This window comes from Musca vetustissima, unplaced genomic scaffold, assembly GCF_032173495.1.
Source record: "Musca vetustissima isolate MV318-11 ecotype Yass unplaced genomic scaffold, APGP_CSIRO_Mvet_v1 utg3678, whole genome shotgun sequence".
Lineage (NCBI taxonomy): Eukaryota > Metazoa > Arthropoda > Insecta > Diptera > Muscidae > Musca > Musca vetustissima.
In genome coordinates, this window is record NW_026878205.1 from 974,121 (window position 1) to 996,562 (window position 22,442).

Sequence of the window (22,442 nt, forward strand, 5' to 3'; positions counted from 1 at the left end):
ACAACGAAGAAATGTGCATAATTTACACACATTTTGCACATTAGCAATTGTTTGTTACCAAATACAAATTAAAGCGGGAGAAAAAAAATTGTATTTCTATTGTTAGCTACCTCGTCATTTTCACCATATGTTTTAATAGATGTTTATTTGAATTTGTGTTGACTGACAGCTAGTGGCTGTGCTTCGGAAACGCGCCAAAACCAAAATGACCTACATAAATATTTTATTGCTTATCATTTTCTTGTTATATATTGATAAATAATATTCGATACGGTTTATCATTTATATAGAAAAACAGCTTGCCTTTATATTCAAAGAGTCTACAAACGATATTGGTAGTCTTTTAAACAAGCATGATTACTCGTCAATAAAATAAAGTGTTGGACCTAGAACATATCTAATAAGGACCTAATTATTACTATTAGAGTAACTTCGGGTAATGTGGACCAGGCGTCTAATGTGGACCACCCCCATATCTAAAAAAATGCTTGAAATATGTCAATGCCGCCTTGATAAATGTTTTCCTAATTAGTGAAAACAAACATCAAACTTGGTTTTTAATAAATAATTGCAAAGTTGAAAATTTAGTAGTAGAAATTGTAGCTCTGATTGCAAAAGTGTGATTTGAAAATTTTTTAGCACAATAGTCGAACGTTTTTGCAAAATAATCGAACACTTGTTTTTTCTCGAATATAAGGAAGTTATGTGGTTTTCTTGTTTTCTTTAACAAAAATATGCGTTTAGCAGTAATTATAATCGGCGATTTTTAATTTTTATACATTTTTGAAGCCGGTAATTATTTTTAAATAAAAATATTCAATGTCGGGTAATGTGGACCACTATAAAAATTGGGACCTTTTTATGAGGACGAGTTCGAAACATGGGCGCATTTAATATGCGAGTAGGTATTCTATCCTCTGAAAACTCGATATGCGAAATTACAGGTGCTTCGGTTGGATAATGATGCAAGGACCTTCAAAATACCGCAAATGGTGCGATACCCTTAAATGGGGACTATTCCAAAACATAAACCCATATAATTTTGCATTCATTGTTATAACATTTTTATAAACAAATATTAATGTTATTTGACCTGGAATATATTTAGGCAACAAATCTACTATGTAGTGAAAACAATTTGTTTTTATTTTTTACCATTGTTACACCCACAATATCAAAAAAAGAAAATGGTGGTCCACATTACACGAAGTTACTCTATATTCTTTGTGATATTCTTTTCGAGGTCAGATCAAGATGGGGTTAATTATTAAGCTTTACATATTATCATTGTCGTCGATTAGGCTTAGAAATTAGTTAATATTTTTTATAAATATCCTGTTAATTGGCAATTTTATATTATTTATAAAACATCTTACAATTTTTATTTTATTTTAATTTTAATTTATTTTTAAATGTTTTTTATTTATTTTTTAATATAAATAGTAGTATTTAGTAAATGATAGAGATATTCAAAACTAGAAAATATAGTTAAATTTGTATTTCCTTTGTTGAAACAAAACAAAACAAAACATGTATTAACAAAACCTTTAATGTAAGTAATAATAACTAAGTAATTATTTAGAAAAAAATGAAATTACAATTTTGGAAGATGTCACCACGTTATGACTATACAACACTAGACTTATTTTTGTATGGGCACACAACAAAGAAAGATATTTTGAAATGATTGACACCTAAGAATTTCGCTTATTTAGTCCATGCCACCTTCTTTTGCTTCTTATTTTTCCCCATCGTGTCGACGGGTTCCAGTTTGACTTAGAAAATGCTTGCCACATTGGGTCCTGGTGGTGAATTGGTTGGCACTGGTTGTGTTGGCCTATCAATATCCTGATAGCTTCGTTGTGTTGTGGTGGGGAATACAGATCCAGTTTGTAAACTGCCGCCACGTGTATTGAATTCACGATACAAAAGGATAACACTGACAGGACGAATCAGCAGGTTGATAATTGAAAACGCCACTGCCCAGCCATCTGCGTGTAAAAATAAAATAGTTGTTAATGTTTGTGTTGTTGTGTTTGTTATTATTACATATTGTCGGTATGTCATCACTTACTCATGGCGTGGAACATGATAATAATGGTCACCATATCAAAGAATATACTGCTCGTATCAATTATTAATGCCTGCAAAATGAACATTAAAAGAAGACAAATAGTTTTAGTATGTAATTGCATTTGCATTTAAACACAATGATTTATTTAAAATATCATGTTTATATTATTAATGAATAGGAATAGACGTGAAGAGACGCGACGCCAACCTGTGTAATTATAACCCATTAAAGAAAGTAGTAAAGTCGGACGGGGCCGACTTTATGATACCCTCCATCCTAACAGACGTCGCATTTGTAAAGGACCAGTGAAATAAAATTGGATACATAAACAGGTCATTCTGCAACCGATACTAAATTTTTCATTTGGTCAGATATAGAAGCTATATCTAAATCTGAACCGATTTCAGGAAACTTAACACACATCATTCTAGACCTAGTTCATTACGCTGTGCCAAATTACGTGCAAATTGAAAGATATATAGGGACTTTGGTGGACCATTTACATTAAATCGGACGAAAATATATATGGGAGCTATATCTAAATCTGAACCGATTTTCAGAAACTTAATACACATCATTCTAGGCCTAATTCCTTACGCTGTGCCAAATTTCGTGCAAATCAAAAGATAAATGAGACTTTGGTACACCAATTACATTAAATCGGACGAAAATATATATGGGAGATATATGTAAATCTGAACCGATTTTTAATAAACTTAACGCCCATCATTCTAGACCTAATTCAATACGCAGTGCAAAATTTCGTGCAAATCGAATGATATATAGGGACTTTGGTGGACCATTTACATTAAATCGGACGAAAATATATATGGGAGCTATATCTAAATCTGAGCCGATTTTCAGGAAATTAACACACATCATTCTATACCTAATTCATTACGCTGTGCCAAATTTCGTGCAAATCGAAAGATATATAGGGACTTTGGTACACCATTTACATTAAATCGGACAAAAATATATATGGGAAATCTGGACCGATTTTTCCCAATTTGAATAGGGTTCGTCCTTGGGCCAAATAAGTGACCTATGCCAAATTTCATCCAAATCGAATCATAAATACGACCTGTACTTTGTTCACAAAAATACATGAACGGACAGACGGACATGCGTAAATGGACTCAGAAAGTGATTCTAGGCATATTCTCAAAAGGAACCATGTGTCTATCTCGTTTCCTTTTACCTGTTACAAACATATGCACAAAGATAGGGTATTATATCTTTGTGCATATGTTTGTAACAGGTAACACAATGTGGTGAAGGGTATAAAAAATAAATTAAAAGCATACTGTCAATAATGTTAGCCAAGTATATTGCATATTTCCAGGCGCATATGCATATTTCCAATATTAAGGCACGTTTAGATTAAGCCTTCTAAATCGTCTTGATTTGTAAATCGAGATATCAAATCCTGGCCGTTTAGACTAGTATTAAAATGAAACGAAGTTGATTTGGTAATGAGTTTCAAAATAATATACCTAGACGTCTGTAGATATTTAAATATAAATCTCACATCCGAGTACATATATCTCTATAATTAGTATCCATCCAACAACTCCTCTTGGAGTCGAATTATCGGGTCTATGTCCTTCAGTAGTAACTATATGTGCGATAGTATGCAAATGTTGCCATTTCTTACACAAAAATCTGTGGGTCCATTTGTACCGCTAAATATAGTCTCATTATTATAAAAAAATCCATGCTTCTCCCTTTCTCTGTGTAAAATTTCGTGATATTCGGGCCATAATAATAACGGATCTTCTTTTGTTCAAAACGAACCTACATGTTGTCTGTATCGTCTGTATGTCAAATGTTGTCTGCATCGTGTTTACTGATTATAATGGGCGTGCGGAAGGGCACACATGGCTAGATCGACTTAACTGGCTGAGATATGACGATCGGTATATTAAAAGGTCTAGGAACAATATTTTCAGCGTTTAAAACTCTTGTGGCCACAAAAAGCTATAATACCCCGACAACATATTTCTGTATACTATACAAAATTATGGAAATTTTATTATAAGAACAACTCCAAATATCAAAATTCGATTCGAGAATCCCCAAATATGTAAAATTTCGCTGTAGTGAATAATGAAATATTACTTAAAATCACTTATTCGATATATGTAACTAATATAAGCGGAATAAATGATCGATCGGATATCCTTTATTTTTTAATTAAATGCTTTATTTTTTAATTAAATACAAAAGTATTGGTTGTTTCTAACACTTCTAGAAATTTTGGTTTCTATTCGATATTTCTTTAATATGCTTATTTACCATCCCATTGAAAATCGTCGAAATTTGAAATCCAGAAAGGGAGGTCTCCTTATTAAAACACTTGAAACAAATATAAGTTACCTTAGGTCAATGACCTTCTTATTGTTTAATGTGATTTACGTTTGAGCAAAGGTCAATGACCTTACATGAATTGTGAAGAGACTGTGACATATTAAAAGGGGTACAAGACCCGAGGTCGCAAGTAAATATAGGCAAGGTCCGAATTAATAACTAGGCTTAAGTTACACCCTTTTTATTTGTAATTATGTCCGATGTATAGTGTTTTAATATTTATATGTAAATTACAATATAACTTAACCATTATATACATACAGTGTTCTACATATTTACTAAGCACATGCTAGTATATATATTTCTATGACGTTCATTTGAATTGACAAATGTTTCCATTAGCCTAGAGCTCGTGGCCTCCACAAGAAGTTCCGAACTAATACAACTTTATATACCATCTAAAATAAGTGGAACAAATGCTCCACCCCCTTCTTCTTATCAAGCTAATATGTCAACAAATTAATTATGCAGGATTTTCGGTAGGAAAAGTCACAGGAAAATGTAGTTATTTATGTAGTCGTATTTCAGTGTGTTGTGTTATTAGGATATGTTATTAAAGGCGTTAAAATGTTATTCGTTTGCAGTCGTCGTTGTTGATATTTTACACCATTTCCAAGCATTTCAACGCGAAAGGGATTTTTTAGGAAACCCAAAAATAAATGAGAAAACAAATGGCCAATGACTTTGTTTCTCCTTGTCAATGGTGTTCGGACAAAGAACAAAAGCACAGTTGGATGACATGAAAGTGGAGAACGATTGGTAGCATGACTTCATTCTAAGTTGGTGGTGATTGCGTGAGTTTACAGGATTTCTTGGAAATTTTTGTAAGTCTTAACATCACCACCAACAACAGAAGAATTTGTTGTCCACCAACAAAAGGCTGTGGCAGGTAAGCATGGATGTATTGTTTTTGTTTTTGTCGTACTTAAATGCCTGGATGTGGGTCAATCACAAGAAAATAACAAACAAACGAGCGAACGAACGAAAGAAGTGACCACCATGTGGCGTATGATTAATTCGAAATTTCCAAATACAAACACACGATTAAAAAGGTCAAAGTTTGTTTTGTTACAAATTCAAGCCGTTCATGAATTGTAAATTAATTGAAGTCCAAGTGAACACCAAAAACAAAACCTAGCTGGAAATAGTTTCTTGAAAAACGTGTGTAAACTAGTAGAAGAAGTTAATTTATTATGAAATCAACCGAAGAAAAGCAAAAGTGAAAAAATATTTATTTTTTATTTAAATAAATAATTTTTTGTAGATAACAAAGCTTAGTGGGGCTAATCATATTTACGCCTTGCTGGGTTGTTTGCGTATTTACTTAGGTCTAATCAGAACCAGTTGATGGATGACTAACACAATGGTCCGTCGGGTCGTATGACTAAACATTATTGTCGATAATGGTTCAAAAGGAAGTAATGGGAAAATTCAAAACAAAACACCATGCTTATGACGTTGAATTGTTTACATTCGGTTTTGTGCATTAATCAATAGGGATGGCGATTGAAATATGTGAACTACTTTTGCAAAATCCCAGAACAATTTTATTAACAAACCAGTGAGCGGAGCCGTTTAGGTGGACGGGGCTGGCCATATGCTAATCTACACAACTACACGAACTCTAACTTTATTCCGAGCCTTGGCAATATTTCGTGATATTTGCACCATCTTGCACGATTAGAGATCAACATCACCTCTTCCTTACATTGACATATTTTCCGGGTATTACTAATATTCAGTACAGGTCTTCTAATCAATTGTCCAGATTCCCTTCACCGTGGGTTGTGTTGTGATGTTCAGCTTACAATTGTGGCCTATAGATCGACTCAAAAAATAAGGTTTTCGGTCCATTTCAAAATTATTATCTGATCATCACCAAAAAAAGCTGTTGTCCTTGGCCATAACTGGAACTTGGAAAAATTTCAAAGCAATCAGCGCTATATTTCCGCCTTCTAGTGTGGTATTGGGTTACTAAATGAAATCTACAACAATATAAATGGTTTCAATTTAAAGGTCAAAAACTCCTCTTGGATATACTATCAACTTCACGGGTCTATGTCCTTCAGAAGTAAATATATACTCATCAGAATACAAATTTTGTAATTTTTCATACAAAGTCTGGGTCCATTTGACCCGCTAAATATTGACCGATCCAAAAAGCTAAAATTTCGAGGGCCATAATTGCGGCCTCTGGAGCGACCAGAAAATCCGATAAAATATATTGGACGGAAGGACGGACACACATGTCTAGATTGACTCAGCTACTCGACATATGATCGGTGTTATTTTTTCCCGGTGTTACAAATTCTTGGGGCTGCCCAAAGCTATAATACCCTGACAACAAAGTTGTGTAGGGTTTAAAAACTTGGCTTCTAAATTATGAAATAAATGAAAAAAAAAACAAATGTAATGTTATATGGGGCCAAATATCCAAGAAGTGATATCAATATATGTGAAAAACTTCAAAATTTCGTGATTGCAATAGATGAACATGGCTAAATCTTCTAGGAACTTCAATTTACCAAAGAGGAAGCTTTAAAAATACGATAACGGGACATTTTTATGGGGTTCCGTCATCATCACCTTTCAAGAACCGGAAAACCAAATTACACCACTTCGGTATTATAGCAAGGCTAAAGAATTTAAAATACCGAAAACGGAAAGGGATTTTTTGGGGGATACGTCAAAAATATTAACCTGTAATACAATTTTTCTGCAATGTTTTTTAAAATCCCGGACTGCATTGCGGATGAAAAATGCGGCAAACACTTTCAAAATATCGAAAATTGGACTGGATCATTATATGAACCAAAACATATGAAAACATGAACCGATATATGCTGTAGCTGCTCTACTGTTATCGCACAATGGCTTGAGGTGTAAGTCACTGCTCGCAACGAAACTGAAGTAGTTTCGGATCGTACACAATAGTGGTAATAAGACATCAATAAGGTGTATTTGTCAGCACCATAAGTGCAACATCACACTTAATCTCTTGGGTCGACGTTGGGCGCCATTGTCAACGAAACATCACATGGGGACAACTGTGAGTCTGCATTCAGCAAACCTTTAGGATTGGTCGATTTTCGTATTTATAGACTGCATTGTTATATTTTCTTGGGAAATCCCTAATAGAAACATTTTCTTTAATACTATGTTCGGTATATGGACTATTGACATGAATATTAAATGAAAATATGTACATATATTTATATGAGTGTCTATGTGTGAGTTTGTGTTTTGGTCTTTAATTATGGGCAGTGAAATGTAAATAAATTGCCCACCCAAAAAGGTTGTTGGTCAAAAAGTCCAAGGATTTGCGTGTCAGATTGTAAGTAACACCACCAAGTAGATTTAGATTTAGGATAACAATCCTTTTTCCGAAAGCAAAAAAAAAAAAACTAAGAATAATATTAAAGTTATTTTTGAGAAAAACCAAATGTCTAATGGAAAAACATGCACACAATAATAATAAATTTGTTTGTTTGTCGTAAAGAATATGGCATTTCAAAAAATAGAAAATAATTTCAGCACTCAATTTCTGTTTCATTTTACAACTCAGCATTTTAGTAGATAATGCACATCATTGACATCACAGCGCATTACAACAACAATTTTGCAAAATTGGAGACCACACCTAAAACCATCATGTAATGCGTCTATTTTATTGAACTCTTCTTGATTTGTGTTTTGTTGTTCTATTCTAGTTTTGCTTTATCAACTGAGACTTAATCACATTGGTATTTCTTAGTTGTACTCACCGCTTGTATGGCTTCCACGGAGTCCTTACTGTGCATCGTCCAGAACATGGCTATGATAAAGAGGAAGTTATAAAACTCATAGGCTCCATGACCCCACATGCCCATCATGGCATTCGATATGAATATAAAGTGGACGAACGCAACCAGCTGTAAATGAGAAAACATAGCGAGAAGCGGTGTTGTTTAGTTAGCGATTTCTATGTAACGAACGGCAATCAAATGAAGTGCAAACTATTTAAATGGTAATATTTGGAATATTAAACAACCAGTTGGATGAATGGTGCAGTTGCCTCAGTTTGCTAGCTGCCAGCCGAACATCATCACAATCGTGTGGTGACATCATTCTAAACTAGAATATGCATGGAGAACTTGTACATCTAATGTATAAATGCATATGTATGTACCTCAATAAGTAAGTTAATAAATCTCTCCCTCAGAAGCCATATAAATTGTTGGAACAGTAACGTCGTCTCAAGCATTCAAGATATCAAATGTTGTTTGTGGCTGTGAGGTGGCTCAGTTGACTCGTTCATGAACCCCCCAATGGATGTTGTTAATATTTATTTATCATTCTTTAGGTTTTTATATTAGTATCAAGTTGGCGATCATCTGCTGTCGATTAATTATAAGATTCATATTCGTCAAGCCGATAAATTATAAAAAAATAATACGGAGTAAATAACATCTACCGGGATATAACTATGATGGCATCATTTGAAGGACTGTATATCAATATCTTAACTGATTATATTTAAAAGATCCATTCTTTAATTACAGGATTACCAACATTATCCCATTTCAGAATAATAACTTTGATGCTATGCGTAATTCATATTTCCATCATATGATATCCTCCAGTTAGCGGTCTCTTACCCACAAAGATGTTAAAGATGCAGCATAAGGTGGGCTATTTTGAAGTTTGACGATTGAATACGAGAGGATTTTCAATGATATGTAGGCACTTCAATTGACCAAATAGTCGAACTCTATCCATAAAATGACTAAATCTAAAATCTTTAAAATAACGTTATATAGGAATATAAAAAATGTGGCCGGTTTAGTCCATATTTGATATACCATGTCTATATCCATAATCTGCACTGGAAAGCTACATGGAATAATGGAAGTTATCGGATTTTTCCATGTATATTTACACTACAGAATAGTTCGTAGATATGGATTCTTCCAACCAAGAAAAACCAAGATCATAGTGATCTCAAAAGGAAATATATAAAAACATTGACCAAGCAATATATAAAAACATCGTGAGTGCCGTACTAGACGACCATTCCCCATCCATGACAGCAGAGTTACACCAAGCGGCCAAGCCACGCTATGGTCCAGATGGTCAGCTGGCGCAATTATTTTTTGGGACATACATGTTGTCAGGGTCTCTCAATAGATAGATAACCCCAAATGTTAAATTATATGACAGTAGAATAAAATCAGCCACTGCAATTGTTTTTTTTTTTTTATCGAACATCGGCTTGTGACAGAACAACTTAAAAAAGGTTTCGAAGTCTTGTGCGCATCTCAACCAATTTGAAAGACCATGTTCCGAGATGTTGTCTTCCACTTGATCTTTCCATCGAATTCGCCTTCCCCTTCTACGTAAACCATCAGTTCGCTTTTATATGCCATTTGAGATGGGGCATCCTCATCCATACACACAACATGACCTAGCCAATCTAGTTGATGCAGCTCGATACGTCCGACAACGCCGATGTCCGAAAATAGATGATCGACGCAGAGCGGCCCATATAGCTTTCGTGAATTTTTCTCTCAAGCACCCCGAGAGCTGCCTCATCTACTTGCGCAAGTACCCATGCTTCTGATTAATATTCCAGTACGGGTATTATTAGCATCTTGCAGATTGTGAGTTTGGTCTGGCAAGAGGTGACATTGTTTCAGAAGTACTTACTTAAAACATAATAGCTTCTGCTGGCCAGCATGCTATTTTCTGCCAGACCCACTTTGGCAGATTCCTTCTCAATTTGTTCAAAGGTGGCTGTTATCGCTCGCAATGTTCGGCCCATTATGTCGATGTCATTGCTGCTGTTTGGAGTACAGAGTGCCACTTCTGTTCACATTTGCCTGTTTGACCTTTTCCAGCGGGATGTTATAAAGATCATACGACAAACTGTCAGCTTGTCTGAATCCTCGTCGGGTATTGAAGGGCTCCGAGAGGTCCTTTCCTACTTTAACTGCTGACCTTGTGCCACTTAAAGTTATCCTGCATAGCCGTATTAATTTTGCAGGAATACCGAACGCAAACATGGCTTTAAACATCGAATTCGGATTTTTAGTCGACCAATAGTTGAAATGTGTCGATGTATTTTTCGTGGGTCATTACCAGGATTTGGCGCAGAGTGAACATCTGCTCAATGGTAGATTTACCAGGCCTGAAGCCGCATTGGTGTGGTTCAATAAACGGAAATGCCAAATTACATTCAATTTTGTTAGAAAATGTGTCTAAGGCATTAAAATATCTTAAACTGGGCTGGACATGAATGTAGGACCTATAATAAAATTTATACCAATAATTCGCATTTGCAATACCAAATGCCTAGATCGCGATACGGTTTATATAAGCTTTAACTTATGATGGGAGGAATATACACCTCTTTTAGTCGACTTTGCGATTGATAAACACTGTTTAAAATACTACAAAAAATTCCAAATAATTTTAAATGCCAAATCCACACTAATTAAGGAAAAGTTTTGAAATTTCATAGATAAATAAAATGTCTAGCAACCGTTTGATAAATCCCTCATTTTCCAATATTTTGTTTTATTTATGATTGTTTTTTTTTTTAAACGACGTGTTTTTGTTTGTTTTTATTTTACTTTATGATAAATTCAAATTCATGTTTCTTGTTTTCAATTGAAATTTTTCAAATTAAATTATTAATTGAACATAGATTGTTTATTTTTTAATAAATGATATTTCTATACCCCCCACAATGACCAACTGCCTTGGATATTTATTGGCACAAACGGCGGACTCATAAAAATTTAATTTCATTCCATAAAAATTGTCTATTTAATATTTTTAACAGTGGCGATTTGAAACGTCAATGAAGTAGTTATAAATGTTTATGAGTAATGTCGGCAGATGGTCTGTTTTGCTGGTGTCTGAACAATCTGTCATTTCCCACACTTTGATTGAGGAAAGAGGCCTAAAAATGAAGAATTCATAATGTAAAGGAAATTTAGGAATAATTGTGAATATATTACATACAAATGAGAAATGAGAATATATGACATACACATGACGATGTGACAACACACACCTTTATTAAAATCACAAACTGATCAAATATATAATCTGTACAGTTGGTTTTACTTGCATGACTCAATCCATTCCAGAAGTCCAATTCATATCAATCTCAGAAATAGTGCTAAACAATGAACTATGATTGTGAACCATTTATATTCGAAGAATTATTAAAAAAGTTGTAAAGTGTCTTATACATTTAAAATATTGTTTTAAAGATTTCTATTTTTTCCGATATCATAAAGGAAAAAATTTAAAATATTATTAATCACAAAAATAAAAAAATAAACAAAAATACAATTGTGGGTATTTCAATTCGGGAACGCCCCGTATGTACTGCCTTTCCCAATTAGACAATTCCTTCTGCCATGTATTTATTTATTTTTTATTCGTCCTATAAGTGACCTAATAGCTTTTCAGACAATTGAAAAACGAAAAACAACACTCTAATGATTGTTTAAACAAACAGGAGGTGTTTTCCGCGTTGTCCTTTTTTGAAAATAAAACGATATCATTTATTCAACCAATTAGAATTCATGGTTAAATTGTCAGTGTCACAAAGGTGGGAGGGTGTGAGGGAGGGGAGATAAACATTTAAAAGAACAACTGCTAAACATTTATACTTTGTAATTTTCTATGCAATGCTTAATAATTAAATGCTTCCAAAATAATAACGTCCTCCGTGTGTCTGTAACATAGCATTTATGGGCCTCCCCATGGGGTGCTAGAAAGTGGACGAACACACACACGTAGGCACATATAGTGATGAATAACATTGGCTGTGTAAAATAATCGGCTATCCAATTATGGAATATCAAGGTACTTGTCATTGTTGTAGCTGTGTTTTGTTTTTTTATTAAAAAAAATTGTTTTGTTTGTATGTTTATTAGTTTGTACTAAGTGTATATTAGGGAAATTTTAAAATAATAAAATAAGATACCTGTCATACTAGCTATACCTCCAGGTTTGGTTAGGAGGATAGTCGGAACAAAATTTTTAGAGCATTTGAATGCTTCAATATAGAAATCTGTAAAAAATTAACTAAATATTTCGAGATTGTGATTTGGATCGATACACGAAAATAGCTCAACACAACACTTTATCGGGTCAAGGACCAATCATAAATTTTGAGAGAGCGCTAATAGTTTAGACTCCTTTTGTTGACCAATAGTTTAGGCAACATAATCGCTACAGATCGATACGTCTGACTATGTCGATGTCAGAAAATAGATGTTATAGCTCACGGTTCATTCGACGGCGATATTCACCGTCGACGCTGAACGGCCCATAGATCTTCCGGAGAATTTTTCTCTCAAACTCCCATGCTTCAGATCCATACAACAGCACGGGTAATATCAGCGTCTTGTAAAGTGTAAGTTTGGTCTGGCGAAAGATGGAATTGCTTTTGAGTTACTTACTCAGCCCATAGTAGCATCTGTTGACCAACACTATTCTCCTCCGGATTTCAAAGCTGATGTTATTATATTTTGTTTATGGCGGTACCGAGTTATATAAAATCGTTCACTACCTCGAAGCTGTAGTTCTCAAGTTCTACAGTTGGTCCAATTCTACTGAACGTCTTGCGCATTGATACCATTAGCTTGGTCTTTTCGCCATTTGCTGCCTGTCCCATTTTGACAGACTCCTTTTCAATTCATTCCAAGACTGTTGCCGTTCGCAATGTTCGACCCAGTAGGCAAGTAACATATGCTCTTTGGTGTACAGAGTGCCACTTTGTTCACATTTGCTTCTCGTATGACCTTTTCCAGCAGGATGTTAAACAGGTCACACGACAAACTATCACCTTATATGAATCCTCGTTCGGTATTGAAGGGCTCCGAGAGGTCTTTTCCGACTTTAACTGCTGATCTTGTACCAGTTAAAGTTATCCTGCATAGCCGTATTTATTGTGCAGAATTGCCAAACGCAGACATGACTGGGCGGATAGGGCTGGCGAATACGGCTTTAGAGTCCACGAATAGGTGGAATGAGTCGATGTGTTTTTCGTGGGACTTTTCCAGCAGTGAAAATTTGGTCAATGGTGGATTTACCAGGCCTGAAGCCGCATTGGTATGGTCCAATAATGTCATTGACCATTGGCTTCCGTCGTTCACACAGCACACTGGATAGCACTTTATATGCGATGGGAAGGACACTTAAAACATATTCTTCTTCTATTTCAAGTCTTTGTACGTTTTTTATGTAAGAATCTGAACATTTACGCCAAAAAAATCAGCAGCCACATAATTTACAAGGCAGACTGCCACTGAAATGGAATATCGAAGGGCAAATGCACATTCGTTTTTGAAATAAATGATTCAAATTCGAAAAATGTGTTCTATTTAGAATTTTTTTATCAAAATAAGCGACGTTTATTTTTGTTTCGCGACACTGTGTTGTATATACAATGTTTGTCAAACAAAAAATACAGCGAACACATATTTTGAAGATAAAAAAGTAAAATAATGAACCACTTATTCTTCTTCAAACTACCCACAAAGCAAATTACTACTTTCAATAAACAATTTTATGGTGCACAAAAAAAAATAGTTCTACATACTTATAACATATGTGTTTATGTCGACATCAATGTTTGTTCTGTTAATAGAGCACAGACAGCAATTAAATACAACAACGTGTTATCCTCATTAAACTCTAATAAATGTTGACTATTTTTTTGAAATGTGTCATCTAGATTTGATGTTCACATTATCGCCCAAAGACATCAATTACTTTCTTTTTGAAATACAGTAGAAGTACATAGTACATAATTATAAAACAATACAGGGTATTATACGATAGGCCCACTAAATTTCTGATAAGAAATTCTATGCATCATGAAGTTATCACCAAACACGCATTTATTCACTCCTATGTTATATGAGTATAGTATTTTCGGAATATTTACACAGCCAATATGTAAGATCGTAATTGGACCCCCTCACTACCCCATAAATAATTGCACGTACGTTTGTTTCGATGAACAATGCAGTTTTTGTTTTTGTGTTTCACAATGAGATCACATAGCTAGCTGTTGAATGCAATAGGGATGGCGATTTCATACCTTTTATTTTTAATGTAAGATTTTTAATAAATTGAAATATTATTATGGTTACTAAAATAAGACAATTGTGGATATTTCTATTTGAGAACGCCTCCTATACAACTGGCTCTCTCAATTAGATAATGTCTTTTGTCATTCCTCCTAGAAGTGACCTAATAACTTTTCTTACAAGGAAGAGTTTTCCGTGTTTTCTCTTTTTTAATAAAACGGTATTATTTTTTTCCAATCAGAATACATAGTTAAATTGTCTGTATCAATGACACACATACGTAGACAAATAAACAGGCATGGCACAGAAATCAATTCCGATGGAAAGTGGGATTAATTCCGTATTTAGCTTCTTCCGAAAACGAAAATAAATGTTTTTTATCAAAACTTTTCACTTAAGGGGGCCCCCCATTCTAAGGGTCAAAAATTTTGTTGATATAATTCGAATCTACACTGATTAAAGAATGTCTCTACAAAATTTCAAGTGAAAATCTCAAGAACTCTTGAAGATATATCCGATTTATTGTGTCAGCATCAAGTGATGGCTGAAGGGCTTCTCAAACTTTAAACGCGTTTTTCTCTAAACATTTTTTTGCGAATGGCGGGCACGATAACTCAAAAACTAATAATCCAATCGGTTCCAAATTTTGCAACGTTTCTCTGGGAGTGTATAGCTCTCGTATGAACTAGGATAAAGCCAATCGGTGAAGATCTTCCTTATTTTTTAACTTGGTTTTTAGTAAAAAATCGGCGATTTTCCAAAAATATTTTTTCAAAGGTCCACCGTTTTGTTAATTTTAGAGCGAAGTCAATAATCCTAGTTCATACGAGAGCCAGACATGTACTCTTTCTAACACCGTTGGAATTTTCGGATTCCGATGTTCCAGTGAGGAGTTATCATGCCCGCCATCAAAAATAAGGACTTTTCTTTAATTACAAAAAACAACAACAAAACAATAACAAAAACTTTTTATAAATTATTTTTCTTCTCTTTTAAATCTTCAAATATATATGTGCAAAGTTACAAACCTTAACAAGCATTGGTACTGATTTACCAGCCCATTGAAAATCTTGAAAAATTAAAATCGAGAATGGGTGGGGTCCCCTTAAAACATATGAAATCACTTTAAAGTAAAGAAAATTTTGTTTTGTTTATAAATTCACATTTAAATTTATATTTTTGTTCTTTTTCTTTTAAAATTAAAATAAAAATAATGTGTTATAATTTGTTTAGTTTTTGAGTGCCCGAGAATCACTCTTGCGTCACTTGATGCTGACACAATAAATCGGCTTTACCATCAAGACTTCTTGAGATTTTCACTAAAAAATAGTTGTTTTTTATAAAAACAACAAACTGGGATTCAGCCTGACTATTTTGCAAAAACCACCTTTCTCATTTTTTAGTATCATTGTATGAGCTCAAATATTGCGAGCTGTACTTTGGATTTTTAACAAGCGGACAGACCAACATTGTTTATTTCACATATGATTTCATATAAGAATATATAATTAATGGGGTCTTCGGTGAATATATCGAGTTGTTGCAAACAGAATGATAAATTTAATATATACTCCACTTTTTTTGAATCCTTAAAGGGGACCCTTGAGTATAGACATTGAAAGGGGTTTAATGGGACTATTTGTAAATAAAATTTAAAACATAAGCATGAAACTTTTTATACCCTGCACTAAAATACAACAACTTCGGTTGGACGTTTAAAAAACACAATTTGAAATTCCATATTACAACTTCATTAATAGAGATTAGTTTAATATTTAAAGAAAAGTATCGGAAAAACTCCACATTAGACAGATTCTAATGAAATAGAAAACATGTTTTTATTCATGCTAATAAATTAAATTATCGTCGAAATTAAAGTGTCGTGATAGAAAAAATCAAAGTTTTCCCATATTTTTTGCTAATATTTAAACAATTTATAATGACTGGCCCACGCTTTATAAATAGTGTTGTGATAATATCAAGGTTGTTTTGTTGTTAAATAAAAACAAACTATATTAATAAAATTTTAATGCAAACAAGATTTTGAATTATTTGCACATAATATTAGCATTATTCCACTTGACGAGAGATACTACTTTGCCACTATTTTTCAGAAAAAGTCCTCAAAAAATGTATTTAAAGCCAAGAAAATGAAAGTATCTGCACGTCCATGTTCCATTTTCAGATTTCTTTTATGATTTTTCACATCTTAAAATGTGTAAAAAATGTATTTATTAATTTATCGTAATGATCTCCAAATAGTTGCCTCTGCACTGGCATCCCTATTGATACTCATTTGTTCATAGATTTTGTTTATCGTTCAACAATTGTTGTTGTTTTACACGCAATTAAAAGAAGCGAATGACCCAAAAGTAAAATCAGGTTGACTGTGAGCAATTTAAACGTGGGGGTCGTTTTTTCATTTTTTTCACAATTCGGCTGGGGATTTCGTTAATCGCCATACACCAAAACAGAACAGAACAACAAATTGACAATAACAACGACGACAATCGAGAACGAACATATTTTGTCAATTTCGGCAAATTGAGGAATACAACAACAACAGCAACCACAGCAGCATCAACATGTCAAGTTTAAATGGCATCATCTATTTTAGGGGCGTGTTGAATATAGGAGCATGCCTGCCGGTCACCAGGGGAGCATAAAAACATCGAGCGACTTTTGTTGGTGTTGCGGTCGTCGTCGTCGTACTTGCTGTTCTTTTTGTTAATTTTAGCAACAAGTCAATGCATTGCAATGATCTTTGTTTTTGTGAAATAGACCAAGGAAAAGTAAAACGAACCAAAAAAAAAAAGAAAATCTGATAAACGTTTTGTCTTGTCAGTAAGTGGCCGCTTAATTTTATGGTCAGAGAAGATGATCTTCGGAATTTGGGACGTTGGCATTTTAAAATAGATTCTTCATCTACGTCCAGACAAAAATTGCGGAAGTAAAAAATCTTGGAATTTCAGATGAAGGTATTTATGGGGATACATATAAATTTCAAGAGAGATTACAAGAGATACTAGGCAAGTAAAAATTTGCAAGTCCAATTAACTGTTTTTTTAATCATATGTTTATTTTATAATTAGCATTGTAAAATTTTGCCATTCTTGGAGAAAATAGTAGAATTTGTATTCATTAATCCCTTGAGGTATAGAGTCGTCTAATAATAATATCGTTTGATTAAATACACACACGAGATATGAATGTGGATCTAGGACCAAATTCTTGGGGCACAAACATACAATACCTTCCAATCTAACCGAATTACAAATTGTCTGATTCCGTACTCAAAAGCAGGTAAAACTTACCAAACTCTTCTTGGGAATGATTTTGGAACAGTCTTGTTTAGTAAAAAACAGTATTTGTATTAAAAGATTACAGAAGTAGGTACTTTTTTTGTCCTATTTATAGGGATATATTTTTTCTGGGGGTTACCCGATTATTTGACCCTAAAAATTTACTAACCGAAATTTTGAATCTTGAAAAAATAGTTAATGGAGCAGCAGGTGTTCGGAAGAGAAAAAATCCTCCAGGGGATAAAATCTTTCAAGGATTTAAGGCCATATCTTTTGATCCTAAGCAGATACAGTCACAGAATTTCTGAGAGCGCAAAGTGTGTGCTATCATTTGGATCTACATGGTTGGTGATGGATGATGTATTTTCATAATCTTTAAAATTATGCCAACTTTGTATTGATCGGCTCCGTAAAATGGGATATAGACCGGTACCAGTACTTCCTGTCAAAAAAATAATAGTCCCTCTAAATAAAGATCACCATAAATAGGGCACAAGAATTCGAAAATGTTTTTACCTCTTAGCCATAAGGCAGAGTTTATAAAAATTGAGCGTTTTATGAGCTAGAGTTATGCCATGTTTTCAATATTTGTCTAAATTTTGAGTACATTCCCAATAGAAGTGGTACTATTTATTTAAGTTAATTTCACCACTTTTACTTGTTTCGTGACTCAATCAATATGAGAAAATTTAATTTCTTCAACCGAGACAACTATTTTGAGTACTCGTCAAATTTTGTGATGTCCGAAAAGTGGAAAATTTTAGGCATTTCAAATTTTTGCGAGCTGTTTCGAAATATGTTAGAATTTTAGATTAACAAATTCACATTCACAATTTCGAATGCATTCTCCTTTTTAAAATAAATCTACCTAACTCCAAAACTGCTAATCATGGAGTTCAAAAACGAAAAGTTAAATCTACTCCATTGCCACCTCACGTTCGTTACCAAACCAAATGTGCTAAATGAAAAACCAACCCAACATCAATCATTCACCTAGGCAGTAGTGATTGTCTAGCAATCAGTCAAAATAGATAATACAATTATTTCCCAATAAACTGAGGCAATCGTCAAGCACCAACTGCAATCGAAGAAAGTTTAATAATTAAATTTACCTTTACGCGCACAAAAGCAGATCCCATCAATTCGTTTAAATCCGTCATTTTGTTGCTGTTTTTATCGTTGTTTGTGTCGTAGTTACTTTTGTTGTTTTTTGTTTAAGCTTCAAGCTCTGATAAAAATAAAAGTTAAACACCAAAAAATTCTAGTAAATACACTGCACACACGAAAACGATGATGATAACGAAACGGCGATGATGACAGAATATCTCAATAATGAATTATTATTCTGACTGTTATTTTGTTGTTGTTACTGTTACGATGATGTTCACACTACAACCACAAATCTGCAATGTTACTCTCCGTGTTGTTGTAGTTTTAGATGATGAATCTCGAGGTGTGTATGGGTGGTTGTGGGTGCTTCATTAGGGTTTGTCTTACTGCTTTAGCAATTTCGTAGTTGCTTTGCTTTCATCTATTATTTGATTTTGATTTGATATCATGAATTTCACATTCAAACAGAAACACTCTTGGCTACAAATTGCAAACACTTTTCTACTCTTTTTTTTGTATTGAATAACAGCTGCTATGTTTTTGTTGTCTTTGATATACGTATATAAAGAAATTCTAGTTAGCGTAAAAATTAGCGCGTAGACAAACAGACGGTGTAATAAACACAAAACAATTAAAAGAATGTCTTCGTTTGAAAAAAAAAAACAACAACGAAAATTGTAAAATATTTGTTTGTACTTTATTTGAAAATTTAAATGCACAGTAAACGATATATTGTCGCACACGAATACGAAACACAAAATACGCTCGAAGTGTTATCCGCAACGGTGTGAACACAACAGAATCACCAGCAGCAACTTGTTGGACTATTTGGTCATGAATCGAAAGAGGTTGCCGCCGATTACGTGTGAGAATATTGCAACTCTCAGAGAGAGTGAATGACACACCGAGAACAATAACAAACCTGGAAATTATACGAAAAATGGAATATAGAATAAAGTAGAATTAACGTAAAAACTATCGGCGTTGCCATCTCGAAACACATAAAAAGTTTTAGCGTATTTTGTGGGCGTCGCGTCGTGATTTAACTGATGAATAATAAAATCTATTAAAATAAAATTAAAAAGTAGTTATAATGAGTTTTACAATATAAACGTAACAGCATCTGATATTGCCGATTATTCGTATATTACAGTTGCCATATTTAAAAAAGCAACAAAAAATAACTACTGGATGCCGTTATTACATTAATTTATTTGTTGATCATGAAGTGCAGTTAGACTACGAAATCCACAAAAATTATTAGGCAGATTTAAGTTTATTCGATTTAACGATTTCCTTTATTACAACGATCATAATATCAGCCTCGATCTAGCTATGCAGGTACGTTCATCTAGTGCAACTTGAAATCGAAGGCCGCAGTTATACCCCAATATACACGAATCTTAAAAAAGACAACTCTTTTTTTGTTGTCGGATTTTCTAGTTGCTATACAGGACACCCAACTTCGGTTGTGATTTTTTGTAGAGGAGTCATATTTTCCATGTATACACAAGAGCTGACGTTACAGCCAAAGTTATTGTTCTGCTGATGAACTAAATTTAGTACCACTTACACATTATGTTTGAAGTCTATTTTTATCTAAACTGTACACACTAATATTTTAATGAATCTGTATCTATGCTTCCAATACATTTAGATCCATTTAGAACTCTTCGAATAATAATTGCTTTACGAAATTTCGTATACTTTAAGTATGAGTTTCCATAAAAATTTTCCCTCTCAACTTCCTTTCTATCACAACAACATCAAAATCCAATATTACTTTCAGTTTTGGTACACTTTTCATATCTTTATAGTTTAGGTGATGGCTCATATTAAGATAAACACCTGAATGTTTGTACAGTAGCATATGTTAGTCTTTATAGAGGCCAATTTCGCGGATCATTTGACCGTCGTAATAAATGACTTCGACTGAAAGCCAAATTACCACTATGAATTGGTAGCTCTCAGTTTTCTATTTGATAATATTGTAACATACTTTTAAAACACACAAATTTCAAATTCGATCTTGTATATTACGTTATTACTTGCTTCATAATGAATATGTATGTAGTCATTTAAAAAACTTCATAATATTATATGTTCGGATTATCATACCTTTATAAGATATACAGCCTTATTCTGGATGTCAATTCCATGTGAATTTACTCGCTCTTTCCCTTCGCCTTATTCTGAACAACATTTTCCTGTGAATTTTTTCGCATTCTCGTTTTGCCTTATTCTGAATGAAGTTCGAAAACGAAAAAATCCGTTTTGGGGAAAAATTAGGTATTCTGAATTACAGGGAGTAGGAGAATGAGATGAAATTTTGTGCGAAATTTTACGCTAATAAATTTAAAGGGAGTTGACTACAAAAACATATGTAATAACCATTTTTATGAAAAATATTTACACAATACTTATTCTATGACGATTTAGAATATTATAAATGGTAATAAGCAAATTTGTAACTGGAAAACAACCAATAAAATGCCATTGGAAATCCTATTGATAACGATGCATGCTGAACCAAATATTGTCAAATAATGTATGAAGGTAATAAGGAATATTTAAGTCGAGTTTGATGCATTTTGGAGGCGAAATACAGACATTTTGGGTGAGGATCTGTCTCTCAAGAAAAAAATTTTATAAATTTTGGAAAACCCAAATTTGCCTGATGAGCCGCTTAAAAGTGAAAAACTTATATAAAAATTATGAAAGAACAATTTTTTTTAAAGCAAATCATAACAACAGGCCACTTTAAGAATTTGGGGAGATAAAATATCGGAATTAAATAAAAGGCACACAATTATGTAGTGAAATAATAAACTGTGAATTAATTAATTAAATCGCAGATTTCTTCCTATTATTCGTTGTGTTTTTGCCATTGCAACTTAATTTACAACATGGCCACACACATTGCAACGTAATTTACGATATGGCAAGACGAATCTTTTTTTCCACCGCCATTTTCGAAAACTCGAATCCGCATCTCGCATTTTTTGCTACTCCCTATTCATTCAGAATAAGGCGAGAATGTGAAAGCGAAAATTTTTTACATGCGAGATATCTCCCTAGCAAATATCCAGAATAAGGCTGATAGTCATTAAGATTTAATTATTACATGGAGTAGTATGGTTTGCAATTTATCTAAAATCGGCCTTTGAAGCTTCAAATTGCATTTTTGAATGAAAGAAATAAATAAAATAAATTGTCAGAGAAACAAAAAAAAAATAAAATTTAACATGTATCTCGCTCTAATATATATATATATATATATATATAATACATATTCATCATTTTACATTCCACTATTATTCATTATTTTCAGATTTAGCAATGTTAAACATAATTTTCCTTTCCCCAGAATAAAAATAAAATATAAACATCTTCATTTCCGTGTATAACGTTCGTTCGTTATTCTGGATGTCAATTCCATGTGAATTTACTCGCTCTTTCCCTTCGCCTTATTCTGAACAACATTTTCCTGTG

The 22,442-nt window shown here is 33.4% G+C and overlaps 1 protein-coding gene across 1 annotated transcript; it reads right to left on the minus strand.

The window, feature by feature from the left end:
• Positions 1-1,742: 1,742 nt before the first annotated feature.
• LOC133323005 (type-1 angiotensin II receptor-associated protein) lies at positions 1,743-19,077 on the minus strand. Its single transcript, XM_061531960.1, has 4 exons — positions 18,953-19,077; positions 8,209-8,355; positions 2,075-2,144; positions 1,743-1,991 (listed from the first exon to the last, which is right to left on the minus strand). Exons 1-4 carry the CDS (start codon positions 18,998-19,000, stop codon positions 1,777-1,779), a joined length of 480 nt encoding a protein of 159 aa, XP_061387944.1. The 5' UTR covers positions 19,001-19,077; the 3' UTR covers positions 1,743-1,776.
• Between the last annotated feature and the right edge of the window lie 3,365 nt (positions 19,078-22,442).

Bases quoted from the DNA above. Each gene is read 5' to 3' on its own strand.
- LOC133323005 (XM_061531960.1), bottom strand. From the start codon at position 19,000: ATGACGGATTTAAACGAATTGATGGGATCTGCTTTTGTGCGCGTAAAG. The intron at 8,356-18,952 runs GTAAATTTAATT...TCTCATTTACAG, and splicing joins CTGCTTTTGTGCGCGTAAAG to CTGGTTGCGTTCGTCCACTT. The intron at 2,145-8,208 runs GTGAGTACAACT...TTCATTTTGCAG, and splicing joins CCGTGGAAGCCATACAAGCG to GCATTAATAATTGATACGAG.